We start from the raw sequence: 24,435 nt of genomic DNA on the forward strand, positions 1-24,435 counted from the left end.
ATAAAGGGTTCTATGTAATATTTTCCAAAGTCATGTATTTCTACGCACCAGACCTAACCCGGTACAAAAATATTATTTATGAGTTAGCATACAAAACAAAAAGAAGAAAAAGACGAGAATTCTCTTCTATTTGCCTTTCATCGTTAACACTATGGCCAAGGGATCAAAGTGGACATAAAGCTTGGACTGGAAATGATTTATGCATTTTTAATTTACAGAATGAAATTATGGCCAAAAGAATACAATTTGATGTCTACTCTACTAGGACAGGAGGGCAAAGATTTTTTCTACTTCTATTTGAAACCAATGCCATATAACCCCATCCCTAGTTCCCCCCCAACCCCACAAATGAAGCTTGCATTTAGGGAAAAAAACAATTACAAAGAAGCAAATGTCAATTCAAACCTCGGAAATAATGCAAGGGAAAAAAACTCTTCAGAATCTGCATAAGCCACTACAGTTCTAATAACAAATTTTTTAGCTTAGCAAGAGGTTAATATGTTAGCAGCAACTGGAGAAAAGAAAAACATGTAAGTGATTTAGTGATTACCGATATGGTTCAGTTTTTGTCTTTCTCATTCTCTTCTCTCGAGGGGTCAGAGGCACCCGTTTCCAGAGCATACTCCAATCCCATGCTCCTCGGGCATACCCATCTTCGTCACCACCCCCTTGGGGTACAATTTCATATGTGTTGCCATTTATGACATCTATAATCGGCACAGTGCAAATGGTTCTGTATTGTGTTGATGATGGCAGCAAAGATGAAATGCAAGGGTATGTATGGACCCACATATTTATACAAGCACATGGGGAAGGAAAAAAAAAAAGCACTTAGATAGACGTTCCACATTAGAAAATAAAGTAGCAATCTTTACCGATAAGGTTCAGTTTTATGTTTTCTTTTGGCCTTTTCCTTGTGGCTTAGAGGGATACGTTTCCATAGTAAACTCCAGTCCCAGGCCCCTCTGGCAAAACCATCTTCATCCCCACCTTGCTGCGGTTCAATGGAATAATCATTCCCATCTATGTAATCTATTAGAGGCACAGTACATGTAGTTCTGAAATATTTACAGAAAATGAAAAAGCGTTTAAGAACCCAAAACTGACTAGTTTAGCATGCCTAACTATATTGTCTCTTTTTATTATTATTATTATTATTTTTTGCATTAGAAGAGTTTAAAACCTAATGGAAAATTGAATGAATGTTTTTAAAAGTCAAGGAGCCCTTTTTTTGTGAAGGAAAGATGCAGCAGACTGTTCCCTTGGCTTGTTCCCTGACAAATGTCAGGGACAAAGAGCCATGTCTTTGAACTTGATAGCGCTTTCTCATTTTTACTTTGGTCCTATAGGCAATTTTCTCCTGGTAATTTTTGCATTATTTACAAGATTTTCCTGCCTGTTATTTTCCCTCCTTATTCCTCCATTAAATAAAAATGAATATGAATATAAATGTGAATGAGCGTGAATGTGCGTGTGACCGTGAGTGTGTGTGTGTATAGAAATAATACCGGCTACATACTCAGTGGTTCTCCCAACTCTCTGTACTCCTTTGGAAAAAGTTATTATGAAAATCTGTCTCTGTTCCTTTAGTGCATCAGGATCTTTTCCTGTTCCTTTAATTGCAATAAACAGCTGTCATAGCAAAAAAAAAAAAAAAAAAAAAAAAAGGTACAGTATTGTATTCCTGCTTTTTTTAAAAAAGAGAGAAAAACAATCACTCAAAACCTGCTGAAGAACTTAAGTAGTGGCCTGAGAACGCAAAGCAAAAAATACCTCGTATTTGGGCTTCATAAAATGCTACTCCTATACGACCAGTTAGGTGTAGGATCAAGTCTGCAAAGATAATTTTGCACCCAGCTTGTTTTAATGGTCATCTTTGTGAGACAGGATTTTAAAATGCATTTCCTGAAATAGAGACTGCAGCTTTTCATAACCATGTTAAGGTGCTTTTTAGAGGCTTAGAAGCCAAAGAGAAGAGAAAAACCTCCAGGGCTTAGAATTCTGATGTGGGGGGACTGGATTCGAGCCAGCTGCTTTATTCTCTGCAGACGGTGGATTCCCAGGGGACAGTGGGGGCGGGGGTCACTATGGGGTAGATGTGGGATTGCTGCAGACCCTGCAGGAAACCACTTCCTCACTGTGCCTGGAGACTGCCAGTTTTCACCTGGAGAGGGGAGGGTGTGTTACCTTTCTTCACTTCTCATGATTCTCAGATTTCTAAATAAATAGTGTAAAGTGTCCTAGAGAGATCTCAGTTTGATAGTTTATTAGCTGCTTGAATCAGGGCAAATCAATTAATTTCTCCAGGCTTCAATATCCTCTTCAGTATCATGGAGCTAATAATATCTACCTTTCGGGGCTGCCGTGAGGATTAAAACAGCGTGTGAAAAATGTTTATGATTGGCCTTCACACCAAACCCTCTGATGCTTAAATCCCCCAAAGTTCGCCCTTTGACTCATATTCACCACAGGGACATGTTTTTCTTTTCCCCCTCGATTCTGAAATAGAATTCTGGACTAAAAGCAGGAAAGGCTTCTGGAACTAGGAGACTGATGCTGCCTTCCACTGTTCAGACATTTCTGTAAATGTAATGGCGACTGACACATTTCCATGGAGTAGCTGTCAATTTCTAAACCTTAGAGTTTCCATAGGAACCCGAAGCCTTGACATGTGTCACAGCTGGTCTGAAGTAATAATTCAAAAGGGCATAAAAAACCAAGTGTAATTTCAGAGCGTGCGCCTTCAGGCTTTAGAACCGTTACCACAGGGTAGAGGGAGCAATTAATGTTACTCTTTGAGAAAGCTTCTGGAGCTAGAGGGATGTCTGTTCAATAACCCGACCACAAGACTACTCTTGAGTGAAACCCCCGTGGCTTTTCATCCCAAATGCCTGACTGCCTGCGTCTGTGTCACCCCCAAGGCTGGGCAGGCCCCCACCCCCGGACACAACGAGCTGAAGGAGCACTTATGCTCCTCCTCAATGCTTGAGGCGTTGAGGGGAACTGGAATCAGAAGAATGAGAAGATGATTTGTCCTTCTACGCCCAGGTTTACAGTTCCCCCAGGAAAGAAAAGAAAGCAAGGTAATGTTACCTGTCCTTGGAAATGGGAGCTACCAGTGGTGCATACCAGTTAACGGCCACCTCGCAGTGGGCATCAAGGTATATCAAAACCTTAAAGAAAGAGGCAGGTGAAAGAACATTCCTCATATTTGGCACATCGTGTATCACTCACAATTTAAAATTAGATGCTAATATAAATCAGCATGAGAGTCTGTTCTGATATACGAGTTATCTGTTTAATCTAGCCAGCATTTTCATTTCAATAAAAAAAAAAAAACCAACATCCGAAGGGTACTTCAAAACATACATGATCGTTTAGTTAGCAAATCCAAGATGCTGAAAGGGTAAACATCCAATGTTTCCTACCTGTCCAAGTTTGGCCTTCTGGGCACCAATACTTCGTGCTTGAATCAAACCTTCTCTTCTCTCATTTCGAAATACCTTCACTAAGCCATTCCACAGCTTAATATAGTCATCTAGTTTTCCTTTTAAGTGTTCTATGAATAAAAAAATTCAATCAACATTACAAATTATATTGATGTCTATAAACCAGTCAGACTATTATTTTTTTTCAAGGAACAGTAACGGGCAACAGATCCTTTGGGAGTCGATTTGAAACAGACTGAACGTTTGTGGGAAACTCAGGTAGTGTGCATTATTTGAGTTAATATTTGAGCTTAATACGCCTACAGAGAACTGTTTAGCCTGAGAGTTATCGAAGATCTCTCCAAACATTAAATATATGATGACTAAGCTAGCTGACATGGAAACCGTTTTTATAAAAAATTCACATACGTAATGTCATATCTAAAAGCTTTAAGGCAAACATTTTGTTTGTTTCGGCAGAAGAAAAGTCTCCAGATTTCTGAAGATACACTCACTATAAGTAACATTATGTGACTTTACTGGCATCTACACAAGGTATAGGTTAACATTTGTTTCTTGGCCATCTTCCTCCCGCTGTGATCAGCGTTCAAGGTTGCAGTCTTGGTGTTATATAGTTTCGATCAAGTTAGCAAATAATAATCAAAGAGTACAATTTTCTCTCTATTTTGGGTATCAACAAGGGTATTTATGTATGTATGTATATACATATACATATGTATATACATAGAAAAATATATATGCATAAGTGAATATTTAAATGTAATATTTAGATATAACGAATAAACATACATGTATTTATTTGCAATCTGGTGGAGGAAACTGTTAGAAAAACAAGACACATTTGCCAAAATTTCCACCTTGGTTTTCCAGGTGCTAGAGAGTAGTTTTTATTTGTGTCACTATGAGCCCTTGAAATTGACCCATCATAGCCACAACTAGCTCTTGGATCTCTAAAGATGTTTTTTGGGGACACAAAAAATATTTTTAAGTTGTTTAAAATTTTGGACCATGAATACATAAACAACAACAACAAAAGCTTATTTATTTTTAAAGATTTATTTATTTGAGAGTGACTGAATGAGACAGAGCATGTGCAAGGGGGAAGGAAAGGCATGGGAAGCGGGGAGAGAAACTTAAGCAGACTCCGCCCTGAGCACAGAGCCCAATGTGGGGCTTGATCCCAGGACCCCAAGATCATACCTGAGCCAAAACCAAGAGTTGGAAGCTAAACTGACTGTGCCACCAGGTGTCCCATTAGCTCAATTGCATGATGTGCTGGTGCTTAAGTGGTCAAATCAGGCTATACACTTAATACTTGACTCATTTTTAGGGAGCTTATAATTAGAAATACACCTATGTACAGGTATTTAGAATTGAGAAGAAAAAAAATCCACCTTTTTCTATTTTGGCATCCAGTTTTAATGAGTATTACAAATAAAATTCTCATGCTGAATTATATTTTTTTTCCCAGAGAAATCTAGGTACTTTTCCCTTTAAGTGATTTATTTTTTGTTTTGTTTTTAAATCTTACCTTTTGATTTTTTTTTCAGCTCAGTAACAATCCTAAATTACTTTTTAAAAAGATTTTATTTATTTATTTGAGAGAGAGAGAGAGAACAGGGGGAGGGGCAGAGGGAGAGGAGCAGAGAGAATCTCAAGCAGACTCCCCACTGACGGGGAGCCCAGCACAGGGCTTGATCTCGCAATCCTGAGATCCCCATCACAGCTGAAATCATGAGTTGGACGCTCAACTAACTAAGCCACCCAGGTGCCCCAATCCTAAATTACTTTTTAAAAAGTCCTTCTGAATTGCATTTTGGTGTTCTTTGGGCTATGCAATCTACATAAATCTAAAATAAACTGCTATGGCCAGAAATCAGCTGATAGCCTATTTTCCAAATGTAGATTCTTAGTTCAGGTGATCCAACAGATCGGTTGGTCAAGCAAATGACTTCTGGCTTCTTTGGGATCCGCACTGTGGTAGATTCTAAGAATGCTCACAGTTGGGGATTATTTATTCTCTCCAACCCACTGAGGGCAGGCCAGACCATGTACCTCGCCACGGTCCGTGAGATGGGGACAAAATGATGTGAGGCACTTGTGAGCACAAGGGCTAAAATCCCACTAGTGCTTCACCATTAGCTTCTCCCTGCACAAGGCAGGAAATGTCTGAGATCAGGCTGCCATGCAATGGTGATGTGGGGCAGAGCTGGGCTGACCCACAGAAAACACACAGTAGGAGCCAGGGAATGATACAGCCCTTGTGGTTACAAGCCACTGAGAGTGTGGAGCCCCATTTGACCTCAGCCTCAGCCTCAAGCTGCCTGACATACACGCATGCAGGAACGTGCTCTATTTAAAGGTCCCACACCTTGTTTAGAGAGGACACTGTATTTTCCAGAAACCCAGATAGTACCAGCAGCCAGCTCCTCTGCAAGGTATTATCTTAGTATTTTGTCATTAAAAGAAAAATTATAACTCAAAGAACAAACCATGCTCCCACTCACAGGCCAGGACTGACAAATTTTAAGGTTGTTTTGAAATTGGGAAAGTTAAAGACTTACTGTAGCTCTGTTCAAGAGTATAACCCCAACAAATGCTTCACTGTACTCTGTAAGCGAAGCGGGCCCTGCACTTGATGGCTATTAAAATGTGTTATAAGAGACTGAATATTAGAGGTTTGTAACAACAGAAACACTGATCACCAAAATACTAAGGTAAAATGGACAAAAAACCTGAAGTCTAAAATTTTGTGCTCCTTTTCTGAAGCCAAGCAGCTATTTTAGGATGGAAAACATATTTTAGTATTTCTTCACTTTTTTTTAAAGGATATGCTAAGCTTCTACTTGTATTAATCACATAGGGCTTCTTAAAAACAGCATAATCACATACATGAGATTTCTCAGTTATTTTTGTAGATGTAGGTTTTCCTAAATCTAAAATATTGTCGGTACCAACAGGATTACTTTAAAACCTATTTTCAAATATTTAGCTTGAGACAGGAATGTGTCTCAAGGAATGTGTTCCTTAATGAAAACACTCCTATCATAGAAAATTGCAACCAAGATAAGATGTCTACGTGAAAGGGCATTTGATAGGACTAAGAAGTTTAAAGTTTACATTCTTTAGTGTAATTAAAAGTGATTAGTTGAAAAAAGTGATTAGTTGTACCAAAACGACGGGGAAAGGAAATTGGCCATATTTCTATTTCTTCTCTGTGCTAACACATGTATACAAGATCAAGATTCTGGTCCTGTCCTTGCCAAAACAGCAGAGGTTTATCTAGACTGCAAGAGTTACAAATTAAGTTTTGGAGAAAGCTCTTCTGTAAAGCTGTTCTGAGTATTATTTTCATGCTACCCACGTTCTGTCCGCACTGAACATATTCTGTGGTATCACTACTTGTACACGAAAATTCTCTGCAAAACTTATTTGCCGAAAAGCAAATATCCTGCTGTTCTCGAGTAGCCTGAGCTCTTCAGTCAATTTTCAAAGACTTCAACTCAGTTTTGTGACAGGCGAAGGGGAGTAAGTAAATATCCAGATCTGGGTCTCTGCAGCACAATTACATTTTTTACTTAGCATGCTGATTTGGGGTGTGAACTATAGCATTATCTATCTTCTCATACTTGTGCCATTAAGAAGATACATTCAGCTTACAATAATGGATCTACTTAAAGAAAAAATGTTAATTTAAAAAACCCACTTATCTGGAAAACCACCGCTCAATCTCTGTCTTGCCAAGTTGAACCAAGACTATGCAATATCTCCCTAATGATAAGAGCTGACCCCTTAAAAAGAATAAAAAATAAAATACAATTTCCTTTTAGTCAATGTACTACATCAAATATAGAACAAAATAAGCTCCAGTAGCTACTTCGTATTATAAATAACAATGGCCCACGGTTTCTGGTCAAATTCCATATTTGCATCACTGTTCAAGTGCAAAATACAGGCTATTAAACAGGTATGTGGGTCTCACTTTGACAACCACGGATGGAGCATCAGGTGACATTGCAATATACACACACTTAACACTTTTTTGATCTTTCAGTAAATCATCTCCAAAACCAAATTTTTATAAAATCCAAGGCCCGGAAAATTGGTAACATGTAAGAAGGACCGAAACACACAGATTTATGAGCCTGTAGATTTGGATGCATCTGTTAACTACTATCTCTGTGGTGTTTGGCAAGTTACTTAACATCTCTGAGCCTCATGTGTAAAATAAAGATGATAACAACTTCCGCCCCAAGGATTATTGTCAGGATTAAACAAAATAATCCACACACAATGCTTGGCACATGGCCAACTTGCTGGTAACAGATGCTATCAAGGGATGCTAATTATTAATTTTTAAAGGCTAATTAATTTTAAAATTACATTTTGTAATTGTTCCTAATTAACTTATTTCATAGACAAAATGTCAATTTTCTATAGCCATTACCTTTATTACTGAAATCATCAATTAACACAATTTCTGCTAAATATTTCCTTGGAGTCCTTTTAATTACACTGTGGACTGTTCTCATGAGGGTTGACCATCCTTCGTTATGGAAGACAATGACAACACTGGAAGTGAGCAGGTTTTCATCATAATGCCAATACTTGCACCTGCAAAAGGAAAATTTCACCGTGTTTATTTAGAGGAAATGTATAACGCGGGGTTCCTCACTTACTATGATTATGTTTTCTGATTGGATTAAATATCATTGACTTAACCGACTTAAGTGAATGAAACACAACCTTTTATGTCTTAACAGAAGCACAAAACAGAAGAGAGAAGATGCTATGAGATGCAGGGACTCATCGACAGAACTCCTTCCTAACCAACTGGCACTTGCTGTGTGGATAAAGAGAATTAATTTCTGGGTATGTGCCTCCCAGCTGGGGATGCTTCAGATATTATTTACAGCTATCAGGGCTGGGTTGTTTTTTTCCATGACTTAGATCTCAGTTTATTTTCCTTTTTAAAACTTGAGTTTCTAGTGCAAAGGATTTGTTTCACTTGCCGTGTATAAACCACAAGGTAGCTGTGTTTGAAAGCTGTACCATTCTGATACGGGTAAAACATTCAGAAAAAAATAACAACAAAAACAACAACAACAAAACCCGTTAAATAGGCTGACTTGTGGCATATAGCAGAATAGCAGACATTAAAAAAATTACTGTTGAATGAATTTTAAAGGTTCTAGTAAGGTTTAGTTATTAGATTAGCTAAAGGATATTTAGCTATTTTATTGTTTTATTTTTATTTTTTTAATTTAAATTCGATTAGCGAACATGTAGTACCTCATTAGTTTCTGATGTAGTGCTCAACGATTCATTAGTTGCATGTAACACCCAGTGCTCATCTCAACACGTGCCCTCCTTAGTGCCCATCACCCAGTTACCACATCCTCCCACCCACCTCCCTTTCTGCAATCCTCAGTTTGTTTCCCAGAGTCAAGAGTCTCTCAGGGTTTGTCTCCCTTCTGATTTCTTCCCATTCAGTTTTTTCTCCCTTCCCCTATGATCCTCTGCACTATTTCTTATATTCCACAGATGACTGAAACCATATAATAATTATCTTTCTTTGATTGACCTATTTCACTTAGCATAATACCCTCAGTTCCATCCATGTTGATGCAAATGGTGGGTATTCATCCTTTCTGATGGCTGAGTAATATTCTACTGTTTATATGAACTACATCTTCATTATCCATCTGTTGAAAGACAACTCGGCTCCTTCCACAGTTTGGCTATTATGGACATAATGCTGCTATGAACATTGGGGTGCATGTGCCCCTTCTTTTCATCACATCTGTATCTTTGGGGTGAATACCCAGTAGTGCAGTTGCTGGGTCATAGGATAGCTTTATTTTTAACTTCTTGAGGAGCCTCCATACTGTTTTCTAGAGTGCTGCATCAGCTTGCATTCCCCCCAACAGTATAAGAGGGTTCCCCTTTCTCCACATCCTCGCCAACACCTATTTCCTGTCTTTTAATTTTAGCCATCCTAACTGACATAAGGTGGTATCTCATTATGGTTTTGATTTGTATTTCCCCAATGACACTGATGTGAAGTATTTTTTCATGTGTCTACACAAAATTATTTAAAACAACTGTAGTAGGAATAAAGTTCCCCAAAAGCCTTTTTCTAATTGAAAGGAGAGTCCAACCAGGGCCTGATAAATACTTAAGGAGCAAGGGAAGGTTCAGTGAGTTTCACAAAATATCTATGTATTATACAGATACATACATACATGTGTATATATTCATGCACATTTTTGTTTTTTAACCCCAAAGCTTTTCTTGAAGTAAATAAGCTTGTTTCCAAGATTAAATTTAAAACCATGAGAGCAATAATTAACATTATCAGCTTGATAACCTATCCCAGCATTTAGAATAGTAACTGTTATTTAAAATGGGGCCTGACCCAATACAGATGGAAATAGCCTTTTCTTAGGTGTTTTCCTTTCAAAATTATTCTAAATTATCTATGTTTTTAGAGGTTTCTGTAGAAATGCAGATTGAGTCCGGTAATCCATTTACGTCCGATTTCCTACATCTGCATTTTCTCATTAAACAAGTATTAATTACCTATTACGCCCATGCTCTCTAAGCGAGGCCCTAGGGCTATGGCATTGAGGGGGTTCGGCATGGTTTCTGCCCTTCTGAAGCCATGGTCCTACAGGGGAATCAAGACACAAAACAAATATCTGTATTTTCCCTGAGTGTGTTGGTGCAAAAACCAGGGTATATATGACAGATGGACCTCACCTAGCCTCAAGACATATGGTCAGGGAGGGCTCCTACAGTCAGTGATTTGAGGGTGAGACCAGAAAGATGATTAAAAAAAAAAAAAAGTACTGATCCTCAGAAAGTGGGGAGAGAGTAAGGAGGAAAGATAAAAGCACAAGAATGAATCATGTGCATATGATACAGATACTATAAGAACTTGGAAGAGCAAGGAGCCTGGATGGCTCAGTTCTTAAGCGTCTGCCTCCGGTTCAGGTCATGATCCCAGGGTCCCCGGATAGAGCCCCACATCATCACACTCCCTGCTCAGCAGGGAGCCTGCTTCTTCCTCTCCCACTTCCCTTGCTTGTGTTCCCTCTCTCACTGTGTCTCTCTCTGCCAAATGAATAAAATCTAAAAAAAAAAAAAAAAAAAAAAAGAACTTGGAAGATCTGTATCATTAGTTAATTAAAATATGAAAGATAAACATAAGTTAAAGAGGAAAAGTTACAAAGAAGGGCATTTGCAGTATAACAAATATCAACTTATTATATGACTGGAACTGTTCTATCTGCTTTACTTTTATTAACTTATTTAATCTCCCAATACCACTCTGAGGTTAGTACAATAAATGTCTCCGTTTTACAGATGAGGGGACTGAGACTCAGAGAGAAATGATTTATCTAAGATCATACAGCTAGTAAGTAATGAAGACAGGAAATAAACCTAGGCTATCTTGAATTTATAAGAAATCTCGTTAAGCATAAAACAAATGAAAAAAAATACTAGCTATACCTATGTACGAATGGCTAAAAACTGACCCAAGATCTAAGAATTGAGGATGAAACCAAGTATCATCTCCATACAAGGCACCCGTGGAACATGCTGTTATGTGATGGGAACTATTTTCCCTCCCCTTTGCAGCGAGAAGATGGCCCCAGAAATGGGGAAGGAGTAGTGCAGTGTGGCAGCATCTAGCAACAGATTAAACCAAGAGGGCTTTCTAGCGTAACCCAAAGTTGAGATGGGCAAATGCTCTTTCAGAATGAGATAAAAAAATACAGTAGTGGAAGAATGCATATCTTGAAAGATGTGATGAGCGCTTCTGGAGAGAAACCAATCTGGGCACATAGGTTTAATTTAATTTTTTAAAAAAGATTTATTTGACAGAGAGAAAGAGTGTGCGCGAGTGCACAAGCAGCGGGGAGGAGCAGAGGGAGAGGGAAAAGCAGGGAGCCCGATGTGGGGATCGATCCCAGGACCCCCAGGATCATGACCTGAGCTGAAGGCAGACACTTAACTGACTGAGCCACTCAGGCACCCCACAGGTTTAATTTTAAATGGGTAGGGATAACAGCCCCCCAAACAAACTCTAATCCCAATGTAAGTTCAGGCAACCTTTTTCTTTCTCTGAGTAGAACCACTGAGTTTAAAGCAACAGAACCAGAGAGCACAGATAGCAGTTTTGATTTATAACAGACACCAGAAATGGTGAAAATATTTAAGACATGGTAGGACATTTGGGACTTGCTGATTTCTAAGGCAGAAGATGACAACTTGGGGGATGCCAGGGTGTCGCAGTCAGTTAACTCTCTGACTTCCTTGATTTCGGCTGTGGTGGGGATCTCAGGGTCATGGGACTGAGCCCCAGGTCGGCCCCTGTGCTCGGTGCAGAGTCAGCTTCACATTCTCTCTCTCTCTCTCTCCCTCTGCCCCTCCCCCTGCCCACGCTGTTCTCTCTCTAAAACAAATAAATGAAATCTTTAAAAACGGATGACAACTTGTGGAAACGAGCAGACAGGGACTTTGAATGGAAGAGAAAGGAGCTGAAAACACAGAGGGACTGAAGGGGAGCGGGGAGAGGTAGAGTGAAGTCAGGAGACAGTGTACGTTGAGGGACACCATCACTGTCCTGGGGAGAGCTGCATGTGGAGACAGTTTAAAGGTATGGGCACGCTACCTTGCCTTCCTCCATAGGACAAGGGGACAACAGAGCTGGAATAGAGTGTGTTGTCTCATCTTTTCATCCCCTCTTGCCTACATACAGTTTAGAAATAACTCCAAAGATGTTTAGATTGTGTGACAGTTAACAACTCTTGGTGTATATTTTCCCTGTTCATCTCAAAAATGACCAAAGCAATATACAACTTGTACAATACAGAAGTGTATGAAGGTGAAAGTTCCCTCCTTTACCTTTCCCCATCTATGTCAAATCTCACCTCTTAAGGGAAATCATTGTTAATAGCTGGCTGTGTATTTTTTTTTTTTAAAGATTTTATTTATTTATTTGACAGAGATCACAAGTAGGCAGAGAGGCAGGCAGAGAGAGAGAGAGATTGGGAGAGAGAGGAGGAAGCAGGCTCCCCACTGAGCAGAGAGCCTGATGCCAGGCTTGATCCCAGAACCCTAGGATCATGACCTGAGCCCAAGACAGAGGCTTTAACCCACTGAGCCACCCAGGCACCCCAGGCTGTGTATTTTTGAAATTTTCTTATACTCACGCAGACGTATAAATGTGTATGTGTATATATACACATATATACACACACACAACATATATTCAGATAAGTAGGTATAAATTCTTCTTTCATGTGATTATGTACAGATTTATCTTATTATCTCTTTTTAACTTTTTAACTACTGCATAATATTCCACAGTATGGCTGGCCCATAATTTACTTAACCATTTCCTTATTGATGGACATTTCAGTTGACTCTAAAAACAATGTTACAGTGATCACCCTTACGCATATACCTCCATGCCTTTGCGGAGGCATCTCTCCTATAAAATGCTCAAGGGTGTGTGCTCATTGAGGACAGGAGTCTCATCTATTTTGCTCACCATAATCTAACACAAAATAGCTGCTCCATAAATATTTATTCAGTTGCTCTGGGGATATTTTTGGAAGACCCCTGGATGCATTCTCTTTTCTTGGTAATGTGCACCCTCCCCCCTACAACCCTTCTATTTTGAGGTACCCTCAAGAACAAGTCCATATGGCTGGTGGAGGAGGGGACATTCCTCTTCCACAGAAAGGGGAAGGAAAAGCATTTCTAGTGGCGAGGGATAGAAAATCTGGAGGGAACAAGATGGAATGAAAGCAGATGGAAGAAAGGATGTGTGCTTGGCCTCCATTTCTGAATCTGAGCAGGAGATAACCAGCAGGGTATGGCTGTAGCACAGAACAGAAATAATGTTGAGGTGTACTAAGGCAGAGAGGGTTAAACACAATCCCCTTTCCCACCTCTTCTTTGCAGTCTCCCTTGGCTTTAGGATGGAACCGGAGAGCTTGGTATTTCCACATGTTTCCAGTGGGAGCATGGAAGGCAGCAGAGCGTTAAGATCTAGGGGTTGCCAAGAGTCACCATGGGAAGGGGTAAGATGATATGTAACAGAGCTATGGGATAGAGAAGGCTTAAGCCAGGGACTGGCCCTCAGGGTTCAGAGGATCCACAGTGCCAGTGAAAGCCAAAATGGAGAGGAGTCCCTGGAATGGGGCACGTGGGGAAGGCGCCATCCGTCCCAAGGACAGCAGGAGAACTGACCAGAAGTTACTACAGCAGGGGTTCCTTCAGCAGCAAATGAAGAGAGGTCAATACAACTGGGAAGACAGGAGGAGGCAGCAGAGATGGAGGGTAAACAGTCCAGAACTGCCCACAACACCTCAAGAATGCAAGACTGTCCTATCACCTGGATGTAACAGAAGAAAGGAAAGGAAGAGATGAGACACTGTGGAGAAGAAACAGCCCAGAGAGGGAACATGAACTTCAGGCTGGACACTAGCCCAAAGGAGACCTTTATGCCAATGCAGATTGGGTTCCCTTTAATTACTAGCTTTCATTGGCCACCATCAGCTTGAATGGAGGTTCATGAGAAAGTTTAGCTCTTGGGCAGATTCTCTGACTTTCCATTGTGAGGTAAGTCCATTGTCTGGAGCATATGGAAATAGAGCTCATAATATACATAAGCCTTAGTATTGAAAGAAGCACTCAAGGTATTGAGGTAAAACCCCCTATTTTGCATAATTCCCCTCACTTTACTGGTGTAGAGTTTATAAGTTCGAATGAGAAGCAAGGTCAGCTGAACCAAGAATGCCACATTTAAAGGGGTGGGGTTTTTTTATAGACTTTTGGCTAATTTCTGCTCTCCAGTGCTTCATTTTCCAAGACAGCTTATAAATCCTCTGACATCAAGGATAAATCAAGGTCACAAATAATTCACATTCAGATTATGGGTTTGCAATGATTAAAGCTACAGTTATTCTTAAAGTCATTTAACAAAGTATGATCATAGTGGCAATATGGGCCAGGTCCTGGGGATCAGAAGAAAGGATGGGAATAAAAATTCTCATGGTTGTTACTCTATAACTTAAAAAAGTAGATTTCAAAACCAAAAGTGAAATACCTATGTATAATTCACTTGTATTCTCTGTACCAGCTATGTTTTTAAGATCTGTAACTTGATATACGGCCTTGTTGTACTTAGACTTTATCAATAAATAATATCTAATTCAGCAGAGTATGAAAAACACAACATTCTTAGGCTGCCAACCCCTGTAATCCAAATAGACTATCATTGATCTATGGTAGTGTGTATTCACACATGCATGCACATGCTTTTTTAGGCATGGGAAACAAACCCTCAATTTGGGGAACACTTTTTAAAATTATCTACTTTTATTTTTAAATAAATTAGGGATATTTCCTGTCTCCATCTAAAACCTTTTTTGCTCATTCCCATGATAAAAGTAGAAAATTGCTTATGATTTACATGAAACAGTGCTGACACCCAATGGCTGAATAAATTAGTAATGTAGAATATAAAATTTAACTTAGCATTCAGAAACCAATATACATTTTCAATGAAAGGAGAATTACCACTGTTAAACCAAATCACTCGAGCCAACAGACTGGGGGGAGTGGATTTTACCCCGGTATTCAGAATCCATGCACTTTGATTGGAATGACATGAAGTAGGCTCCTTGAGAACATGCTACGGTAGAATGTATTCCTTACAGTTCATTACACACACCGAGATGAAGAACGAAAGCATCAAAGAAATTTATAAATTAAGCTTCCTGATCACCATTCTCCGAATATGCTCCTATCGATGTCTTTCCCAGAAAAGCCTGCTATAATCCAGATGTGGACTTGCTACAATAAAGGTGCCCTATTACAACCCTTACTCTGGATAGGAATCCTTTACAATTTAAAATTACACTGGCACTGGATATATTTTCTGCAACCATATCATACTGCTAGATCACAAACCCCTACAAGTTTTCTCCCCTGATTAGCATTAAGTCTAATGTTTTTCATTCTGTTTCTGCAGCTGAACGCCACATAAAGCACCGTGTTTACACCTATCGCATTTTACATTTTTGGTTTGGGTACATGTTCCAGCAGGATCTGCTCTCTTTGAGGATTTTGTCAATTGGTGTATACAACCGTTCCTCCTGGTTTTTTATGTGGAAGACTGAAATTAGTATGATTTCTATCTCTGTATCCACTGTTTATATGGACAAGTATGAAAAGGTCAAATACAGTGCCAGAAAGCTATGTGTAATCCTTGAAAGGCTGCTATCACTCCACCCATCAATTTCATCTAACTGTACCATATTTCACACTACATTTCTTTACCTGGTCCAAAAGGATCTGAAAACTTGACTCAGATATGCAGCTACATCAAGATGAATTAGGTATCACACAGTCTCCTGGTCCACTGGTGTAAACTTTTTTTTTTTTTTTTTTAAGATATAGTTGCTGTTAGTTTGATTCCTTTTCATAAACCCAAGCTGGTACCTAGTGAAGGTTACTTTCTAAATATGCATAAGTGATCGTTCCTGGGATCTTAACAGTAGTATATCAGTGCCAAGTTTCCAGAAGCAAACTTTCTCTCTCCTCTTTGGAAAATGCAAGGAACTATTTTCCCACCTCTGACTTCCCACAATCTCTTTTCTTCACAATACTTCTGGATTATTGACAGCACTTCCTCTCAGTTCCTCAGTATCTGGTGCTACAAGAGACTTTATTTATTTATTAAAGATGTATTTATTTTAGAGAGAGTAAGAGAGCACGCGAGCGATTGCGGGGGGAGGAGCAGAGGGAGAGGGAGAAGCAGACTTCTCACTGAGCACAGAGTCTGCCACGGGCTAGATCTCGTGACCCTGAGATCATGACCCGAGCCAAAATCAAGAGTTGGATGCTTAAACAGTTGAGCCACCCAGACGCCCCTGGAAGAGGCTATTAAGAGCCTCAAATATTTAATGTGTTTAGGTGCTTCCTTATTCCATGCTCACTGTTTTGGAATTTAATTCCCTCTTTACCATGTTGTTATAAAACTTTCAATATGGAGATCACTCCTGCATCTAAGAAAGAAACAAGAGTATGCACAGGTCTCTTTTTTCTCATATGTAAAACAACATAATATGCCTGAATCATCTGGCTACTCTTTTTGTTTTTTTTCTTTATTTTACTCCAAACAGATTTTTTAAATTATTTTTGTTTGGTTATCTTCGGCAGACGCCACTGGGGATGCATTTCTGGAATGTCTCCTGCTTCTCTGAAAGCTGCCCATCACTCAGTCCTGCCCAAGGTCCACTTCTCTGAGAGTCTCTCTAAATAACAGTTACTGAGTAGAAGTATCCTGGCACAGGAGGATGGCCTAACAGGGAACACTTGGCCAAGCTGGGCCAAAGGTACCCCCCACCCCTTGAACTTTAAGCTTCTGAGATTCCAGTTGGTTTCCATTAAGCTCTTGAATGATCCTGTGAGGCATGGGCTGAGCAGAGAAAAAAAGAAGTAGAGATTAGAGTCTATGAACCGCAAAAAAGGAAGAGCATATGACTTTGGTTCTCAACTTTTCATTTCCTGGTCCAGTCAAGTACACTTCCTCACCTTAGGTTCCATGAGATACTCCTACATCCTTTCAATTAATTGCTTGCCACCCCACACTTCCAACCTTCTTCTTCTTCCTTCTTCTTCTTCTTTTTTAAGCTTAAGCTAGTTGAGAAGAATCATTCCTGGCAAATAATCCATGTTTAACATGTGACTCTTGATATTTTGGTAAACTTCAGTTCATTACACATATGTCTCCACAGAATTAAACTTAGAGATTTTCACGATCATTTAATCAATCAAACTATCTATCTCTTAAAATTTGAGATTACTGGAGATATTCCTCAATGGTCACTGCTGAAGTTACAAGAAGATGAACTAGAGGTGGCCTTACCAGAGGCCAGTATTACTCGGAAGGTCCTACAAATAATTTTTATGAATGTACAAAATTGAGCTTAAGAAAATTACATAAGCTAACCAAACAGGAGGCTGATACGTTAAACTGATGTAAAAAAACAAACAACCCACAAATTTTCATGTAGCCTAGTCATCACTAGAAAAAGCTGCCTACAAATTCTGATTACAATAGGAACGTTGCTTGATGAGCATGGAATCTGGACAGTCTTACTGGTTTTGAGAGCTCTGTACATCTTCATCCCCAACAGGGTTTGTTGAACAGAGTAAATTCAAATAGGCGGACTCAAGTCCCCTCTCTCATGGACAGCTGTGGGTACAATGATCACAGAGTTTATTTGGCTCCTCTATTTTCATCCCCATGTAGACAATTTCCTTCTTGATAATATATTCTTTCTTTTACTCGGCACAATAAAATGGAAGCTTTTTTTTTTAACTTTTAAAATTTAATTTAATTAAAATTCTACTTTAATGTCTTTAAGAGTTTATGCTCCTTTCCACAATTATTAGAAGCCCTAAGATAATCTAGTTCTTTTTCCTCAATGTTCTTATCAATTGCTCTAATTAGTCAGTCTTCCCTTGAAGGTCAAACTTCAGTCTATAGTAACAGAACTCATTCCTCCTTAATCATCTACAAGATGAAAACACCATAGCTGATTGCCAGAAGTCTTGCTCTTAGCCAGAACAGAATTTTCCTGTATTACGTTAATACCCAATACATATTGATTTGATCTCAAAAACTTTTCTAGGAATACTCCTCTTCTCAGTGTTGTACTGTATCAAAGAGTACCACACATTCTCTTCGTTAATGAATTAAGTATCGATGACAAAGAGAATAATAAGCCTTTAGCTTCTTCTCTACTGAGGTTAAAAGTCAAAATCAATGAACACAGAATTAATGGTTGGGTCTACAAAAGTTTTTCAAGTATACCATCTTTCAGGATTAAACTAGGTAAGTGAAAACATACAGCTTTGCCATACTTGTTTTGGAGTATAGTATATGGTGCCATAATCAGAAGGTGGGATACCAGGATGGGCATGAAGGAATGGAAAATGGGTTGCTTAGCTCGTTATCCCCATACCCTCCATCAGGCCCAGCCTCCCAGTCAGCTTGATCTAAATAAAAAACAAATGCTTGCTATGTGTGCCAGGTTTTAGGACAAGTGCCCCCCATTCTATCCAAGTAGCTGCATTGAAACTTTTCCTGGGATGGATTTCATTTTCCAAGGCAGAGCTGAGGTGCCCAAGTTTATTTCATGTCCAAACGATTAATGTATTAGAGGAAGGGGGGGTGGAATTCTTGGCAGAGCAGAATAACAAGGACCAGAAACTCTTTAGCTCACCACAGCTGATACCGAAGGCAAGAAGCCACAAAAAGAGCTAGTAAATACCACTGCTTTGTGTAGTTTATGTAACAAAGAGGAGGCCCAGACGATCTGCCCGGACCACTTGTGACCTGTCACCCAGGGTGTTTCAAAAAGCATGTATCCGTGTTTATTCCCATTCTCTCCAACCTTCTCTGAGGTAGCCAGTTTCCTGGCACCCCCACAGTTCGTGGGAGACCGCTGTCTAGTCATTAGCCATGACAGCTCATCTGCCAATGATCTTCAAAACACAGCCTCAGGATGGTGAGAACACACAGCTACAAAACAGCCGGAGCCTGCCTGAAACTTATAGCCTCTTTGGGCCCCTCAGCCTGCGGTATGTGTACAGAGTCTGGGACAGAAACCGTCGGGTCTGGCTTTAGAGAATGCCTCCCTCTCAGCCATCCTGCTGATACTCCTCCTCATTCAGTGTTCTGACAAACCAACCGGGAGTGAAAGGCATTTTCTCTATTTTGAGATACTTTGAGAAGTGACGTAGGAGAGAACTTGACAGTTGACAGGAGTCAAGAGTGGTTATACAGGGATGACTATGTCCCTTTGGTGAAGACACTACTGGCCTCAAGGGCCTCCGGCCAAGGATTTAGCGAGACTATGAGCTGTGTGAGCGGCTATGGAAAATCTCTCACCTCAGTGAGCCACAGAGAAGGAACTCAAACGCCCCTGAGGAATCCAAGCATGTGTTCAACAAGCCCAGATGACTTCCAGAACCAGGTGGGGGAAATCTGAAGGAGGCAAAATTCTAGCAGAACGGACAGTATCTGAGCCAAATAAATAGTGGTTTTGCTATTAGTTATTGTGATCTCATTTCATCCCAGAGTGGGGAAATGCACTTCTAACAGCTCCAGCGGTTTCCAAAGCACTTCCGCACACATTGTCTCCTCTGAGTCCCATGGGAGCCCTCTGGCATAGGTGGGACAGGCATTGGTGCTACTCATTTTCTACATCAGGGGAACAAGGCTCTATCAGGGTGTACAATTTGCTCATAGTAATGGAGGCAAGATTTAAAAATGAATCCTTTGACTCTAACTTCAAGATTCTTCCCCTTAAACCAAAGATTTACTAAGAATTACACATGATATATGCCTTTAAAAAGGGGGGGGGGCGTGCCTGGGTGGCTCAGTGGGTTAAAGCCTCTGCCTTCGGCTTAGGTCATGATGTCAGGGTCCTGGGATCGAGCCCACATCGGGCTCTCTCCTCAGTGGGAAGCCTGCTTCCTCCTCCCTCTCTCTGCCTGCCTCTCTGTCTACTTGCGATTTCTCTCTTAAATAAATAAAATCTTTTAAAAAAAGGGGTGGGGGAGAGGGGAATGAATTTCTTACTTTCACTTAATACCCAGGGACTACGTGGACACTAACAGAATGACTGCACACAGTTCCGTCAATTTCTGCCTGATTTTAAAGGTTGAGAATACTAAAGAATACATCAGGGCAAGCAAAGAACGCTGAGCTATGTCATTGGATAAATGTTCACTTTTTTTTTTTTTTTGGAAAAGGAAAACATATGCAGACAGATGTGTCCACTTAATGATCTGAAATGTCAAACCGTAATTTAAGAAAAAAAACCTGGCAGGGAATCCAATGACTGGACATATGTTCATGTGCATTTCTTCAGAATTCCCTGGGAAGGGAAAATGAACATTTCACAGTGTGAGCCATATGTTTACAGCTATATTGGACTCTCACTTCACATATGAGCTTACACGCCATATTCTGACTTTACAGAGGCACCAGCTCATCAAAAAATGAATATATCTGAGCCAAAACAACCGCCTCTAACAGGAGTAAGGATCCAGTGAGGTGTCAGGGCAGGGATAAGGACAGCAACGGCATGAACGCAGGTTTGCGCCTATTCATTTCTGCCACTCTTTCCACAGAGGACTCTGGGCAGCTTACACACAACCAGAGAATGTGACAATGTTATGAAAATTAAAAATAGGAGGGGGAGAAGATGGATAAAGAAAGAATGAGGAAAAAAAGGAAGAATCAAGAATGAGGTGTTAAAAGTACCTACCAGAGGGCCCAAGGGCTCCTGCGGGCACAGTCCTGAGGCACCAGTCACAAAGAACATACTATTAATAGCACTGCCTTTAGTCAGGCAACATGGCGGCCTTGGTTGCTGTCGCCCCTCTTGTTAATGGGGAGGCCACAGTTTGGCTTGAATTGCCTAGCAGGGAAACCTGGTCTGATCAGTGTTTAACAAACCAGTTGTTCTGAAGAAGTACAATAATCTTGGTGTGAAGACCAGATGGGATTTTTTTTTTTTTTTTTTCCTAGAGGTCCTCCTTATGGCAAATGCGGCAGTGAGTTTCACTGGGCTGTTACTCATGAAGGCTGTCAATGGAGACCAATGGCACTCTACCAAAACACAAGTTAGTAAAAACAGTTGTGCAGCGACCAAGTTGGGAATTTCAGTTCAACACAGATTTGAAAATCACACTTTGCAAACATTCTTTAAAATGTTTATTGAGTCATCTCCTATTCCATGTTTCATCACTCAGCGAGTAAGTGTGTGCCTTCTCTACTCTCATTACAAGAAGGAAATCACATCGACCATATGGAGGGCTCATATTTCTAAGAGCAAATTTCAACACTGCTAATGACGAAAGAGGTGTAAGCTTGCGATGGTAGCATGGTAACTTTAGGTTGGAGTTAGTAAAAAATTACACAACAGAGAGAAGTGTGAGATATTGAGAGAGTTATCGATATAGGCTGTTTAATATTTACTCATGGAAGTCTTCAACACTGACTGATCCTAACACTCCTACAGCAAAATGAGGAGATGAACTAGACCATTTTTAAAAGATTCCCAAGTAGAAAACTATGATTACAGATGTGGAAAAGAGTATGTAACGTACAACAGTTAATATTTATTAATTTACAGAGCAGGCAATTTCTGGGGCTAATAAGAATATATGAACTGTTGAGTAATTTATCTTATTTAAGGTATTAGGAAGCCAGGTTATTCATTTAGCATGTAATATAATTGACACACATGAGATGTTTAATAAATACCGTGGTGAAGAAATCTGGTAATACTATTTCAAGAAATCATTAAATCAGTCTACTTCTTTTCCTGTATTAACTGAATTACCTTTACCTCTCTCTTACATCTTTGCTTCACTGTAATTTTCCGGAAAATCAGATCCTCTACTGGGAGGCTGATGAGTCCCCAAAAGTAAGCTGAAGTTCGTTATTAAAAGCTTTATGGCTCAAAGAGGAGATGGAATTTCTAAGGTAAGAACTGAAAGGATACGCCAACGCCCCCTCTGAAGAAGGCAGAGGACAGGAAACCTCAAGTCATAATTTTAGGAAACATTTTAGTTCATTAAAATCTGGCAGGAAACCCAAGAACTGAGCACATGTGAGCACCAGAGTGACATACAGTCAGTTGTCAGCTGAAGACAGTACACAATCAATGCGTTACCTTCTCTCCTCGAAGCCCCTGTGTTTCTCATAGGTTTATAGACAGGCCACGTACAAGGGAAGCCAAATTCAAAACAAAACAAAACGAATCTGTTCTGCGAGGTGGAGACTGACAGAGCAGTGGAGACCAGGGAAACAGGAGACAGTGGAAGGGGGACTCCAGTGCCAAAAAAACACTACCAAGTAAAAGGAAATGGGTATTAAACCTTTGATCTAGGGATTCCACTAAGACATCTGTCCTCCTGAAGTCCGCAACAGTGGACATGATGATGGGGCCACAACTTGTTCATCTCAGCATCGTTTAGAGAAACTGGAAATAACCCAAATGTCCCCAAATGAAGGACTGGGGACATAAATTCTGGTCATCTATGCAGTGGACTATCTTTGTTTAAAAAAGTGAAAATTTCCAGCCTGGTGGTAGGTGATTCTTATTTCCTTCCTTTATACTTTATTTTAAGCATATGCTTTCCTCTTTTGAAACCTTTAAAATGGCTACTTCAGACAATTGCAAGTGAAAAGAACATTATTAGGGAGCTTCCTAATCAGCAGCCCCTGGGCAACAGGTCCATCCTAACTCTTTTCTTATGAGAACTATCACATTAAGGCTTTCCCTAGAGCTAGAACTTTAAAAAAAAAAAAATTATTTTTTTCAGTGTTCCAAGAGTCATTGTTTATGCACACCCAGTGGTCCGTGCAATAAGTGCCCTCCTTAATGCCCACCACCAGGCTCACCCAACCCCTCTCCCTTCCAAAACCCTCAGTTTGTTTCTCAGAGTCCACAGTCTCTCCTGGTTTGTCTCCCCCTCCGATTTCCCCCAACTCACTTCTCCTCTCCAACTCCCAATGTCGTCCATGTTATTCCTTATGCCCTGCTATGGGGCTAGAACTTTACCTTAGTAACGGAGTTAGAACAAACTTTGGCATTTGCTTTGTAGATGGCTGGGCTGGAATTCATCTCTTCTAAGACGTGAGGACACGCTTTTCAAAAACATTCCTATTTAGACCCATTTGCATTTTGATTCAACATGAAGATATTTGAGGGATTCGCGAATCATACTTAAGGTTTCTCTCTGCATTTCATTTCTGCCAGTCTTTCCCTTCCTGGCGCTAGCTGGTTACTCCACTTCATCTCATCTGACTGCAAAGCCATCCTGTCACGGTGGAAAGAAGTCCCCTCAGAACAGAGCTACTAAGAAGACTACTGTTGCTCAGAAATGCTGGAGCAGCTAGAAGAAAAGACAATGTGCTGAAGTGGGAAAGGAAAACACAAAGAAAGATGTAAGAGCTCTGTTGGAAGAAATCTTTTATGATCTGCTAACTTTTGGAAGTTTATAAATCCAAATGGGAAAACTAGTTCTTCTGAGTTTCAATATAATGTTTCAAATATCACTGGCTAAGTGTGTTTGATTATCACCATTTCAGAAATAAAGTATTTCATGTGGTGGAAAAATCATACCTCTTTAAAATCTACCAAAAGCCTTAGAAATCCTCAATGTTCTGAAGCAATTCAGGGTGCTTCAGAGATGTCCAATTATGTTTCTCAAGAGGAAGAAAGTCCGACTTATGAATTCCTTTACAGAGAGCTCTGAGTGGACATCATGTCAGAGTTATCTAAAGACCTGTATTGATTTAATAGATGAACTGACTTCTTAGCCCCTCCATTCCTCGAGGGTCCTTTGGTCCCGCTATGTCATTTGCTGCCAGCTTGCTTGTGTCTGCCAGCCCCAGATTATGGTCAGAGTGCCGGCTGCCATGGCCAGCTTTTATACTAAAGTCTTCAAGATAGAAAGGAAGTTTCTTCTGCAGCTTCCTCATTACCTGAGATACCAGAACGCAGAACACGATTTCTCCCCTAAAATTTTTATTCATGAAATACTTGTCACCAAAATAAAAAACGTTCTTTTTTCAAACTGATAAACCCAAAACCTCACAGGAGCAAATTAATTCAATCTCTGCACACCTAAACTCATTTTTTGAGGTGGACCTTAATCCATTACAGCTTTATTCTGGGGAGAACAAGCAACTAACCATAAGGGTCACTGTCACAATCTAAAGGGGAGAAAGAAGTAGGCTTCTGTTTACCCTCCAAATTATCCCCACTTTAAAAACAATTTCTCAGGGCGCCTGGGTGGCTCAGTGGGTTAAAGCCTCTGCCTTCGGCTCAGGTCATGGTCCCAGTGTCCTGGGATCAAGCCCCACATCGGGCTC

The 24,435-nt window shown here is 40.1% G+C and overlaps 1 protein-coding gene across 3 annotated transcripts in view; it reads right to left on the bottom strand.

Annotated features, from left to right (window-relative positions):
- GALNT7 (polypeptide N-acetylgalactosaminyltransferase 7) overlaps positions 1–24,435 on the bottom strand; it is a 148,356-nt gene that overhangs the window by 21,578 nt on the left and 102,343 nt on the right. For 2 of the 3 annotated variants that reach the window (XM_032855776.1, XM_032855774.1), the window contains exons 3-6: positions 7,897–8,063; positions 3,429–3,559; positions 3,094–3,173; positions 551–733 (exon numbers count right to left, since the gene is read on the bottom strand). In XM_032855776.1, the coding sequence (XP_032711667.1) occupies positions 551–733; positions 3,094–3,173; positions 3,429–3,559; positions 7,897–8,063 (561 nt within the window). Of the gene's footprint in view, positions 1–550; positions 734–875; positions 1,059–3,093; positions 3,174–3,428; positions 3,560–7,896; positions 8,064–24,435 lie in introns of all 3 variants that reach the window. The other variant, XM_032855775.1, reaches the window with a different exon arrangement.

The sequence above is a fragment of the Lontra canadensis genome, unplaced genomic scaffold (genome assembly GCF_010015895.1).
Source record: "Lontra canadensis isolate GAN:19392208 unplaced genomic scaffold, GSC_riverotter_1.0 scaffold10, whole genome shotgun sequence".
In the NCBI taxonomy this organism is placed as follows: domain Eukaryota; kingdom Metazoa; phylum Chordata; class Mammalia; order Carnivora; family Mustelidae; genus Lontra; species Lontra canadensis.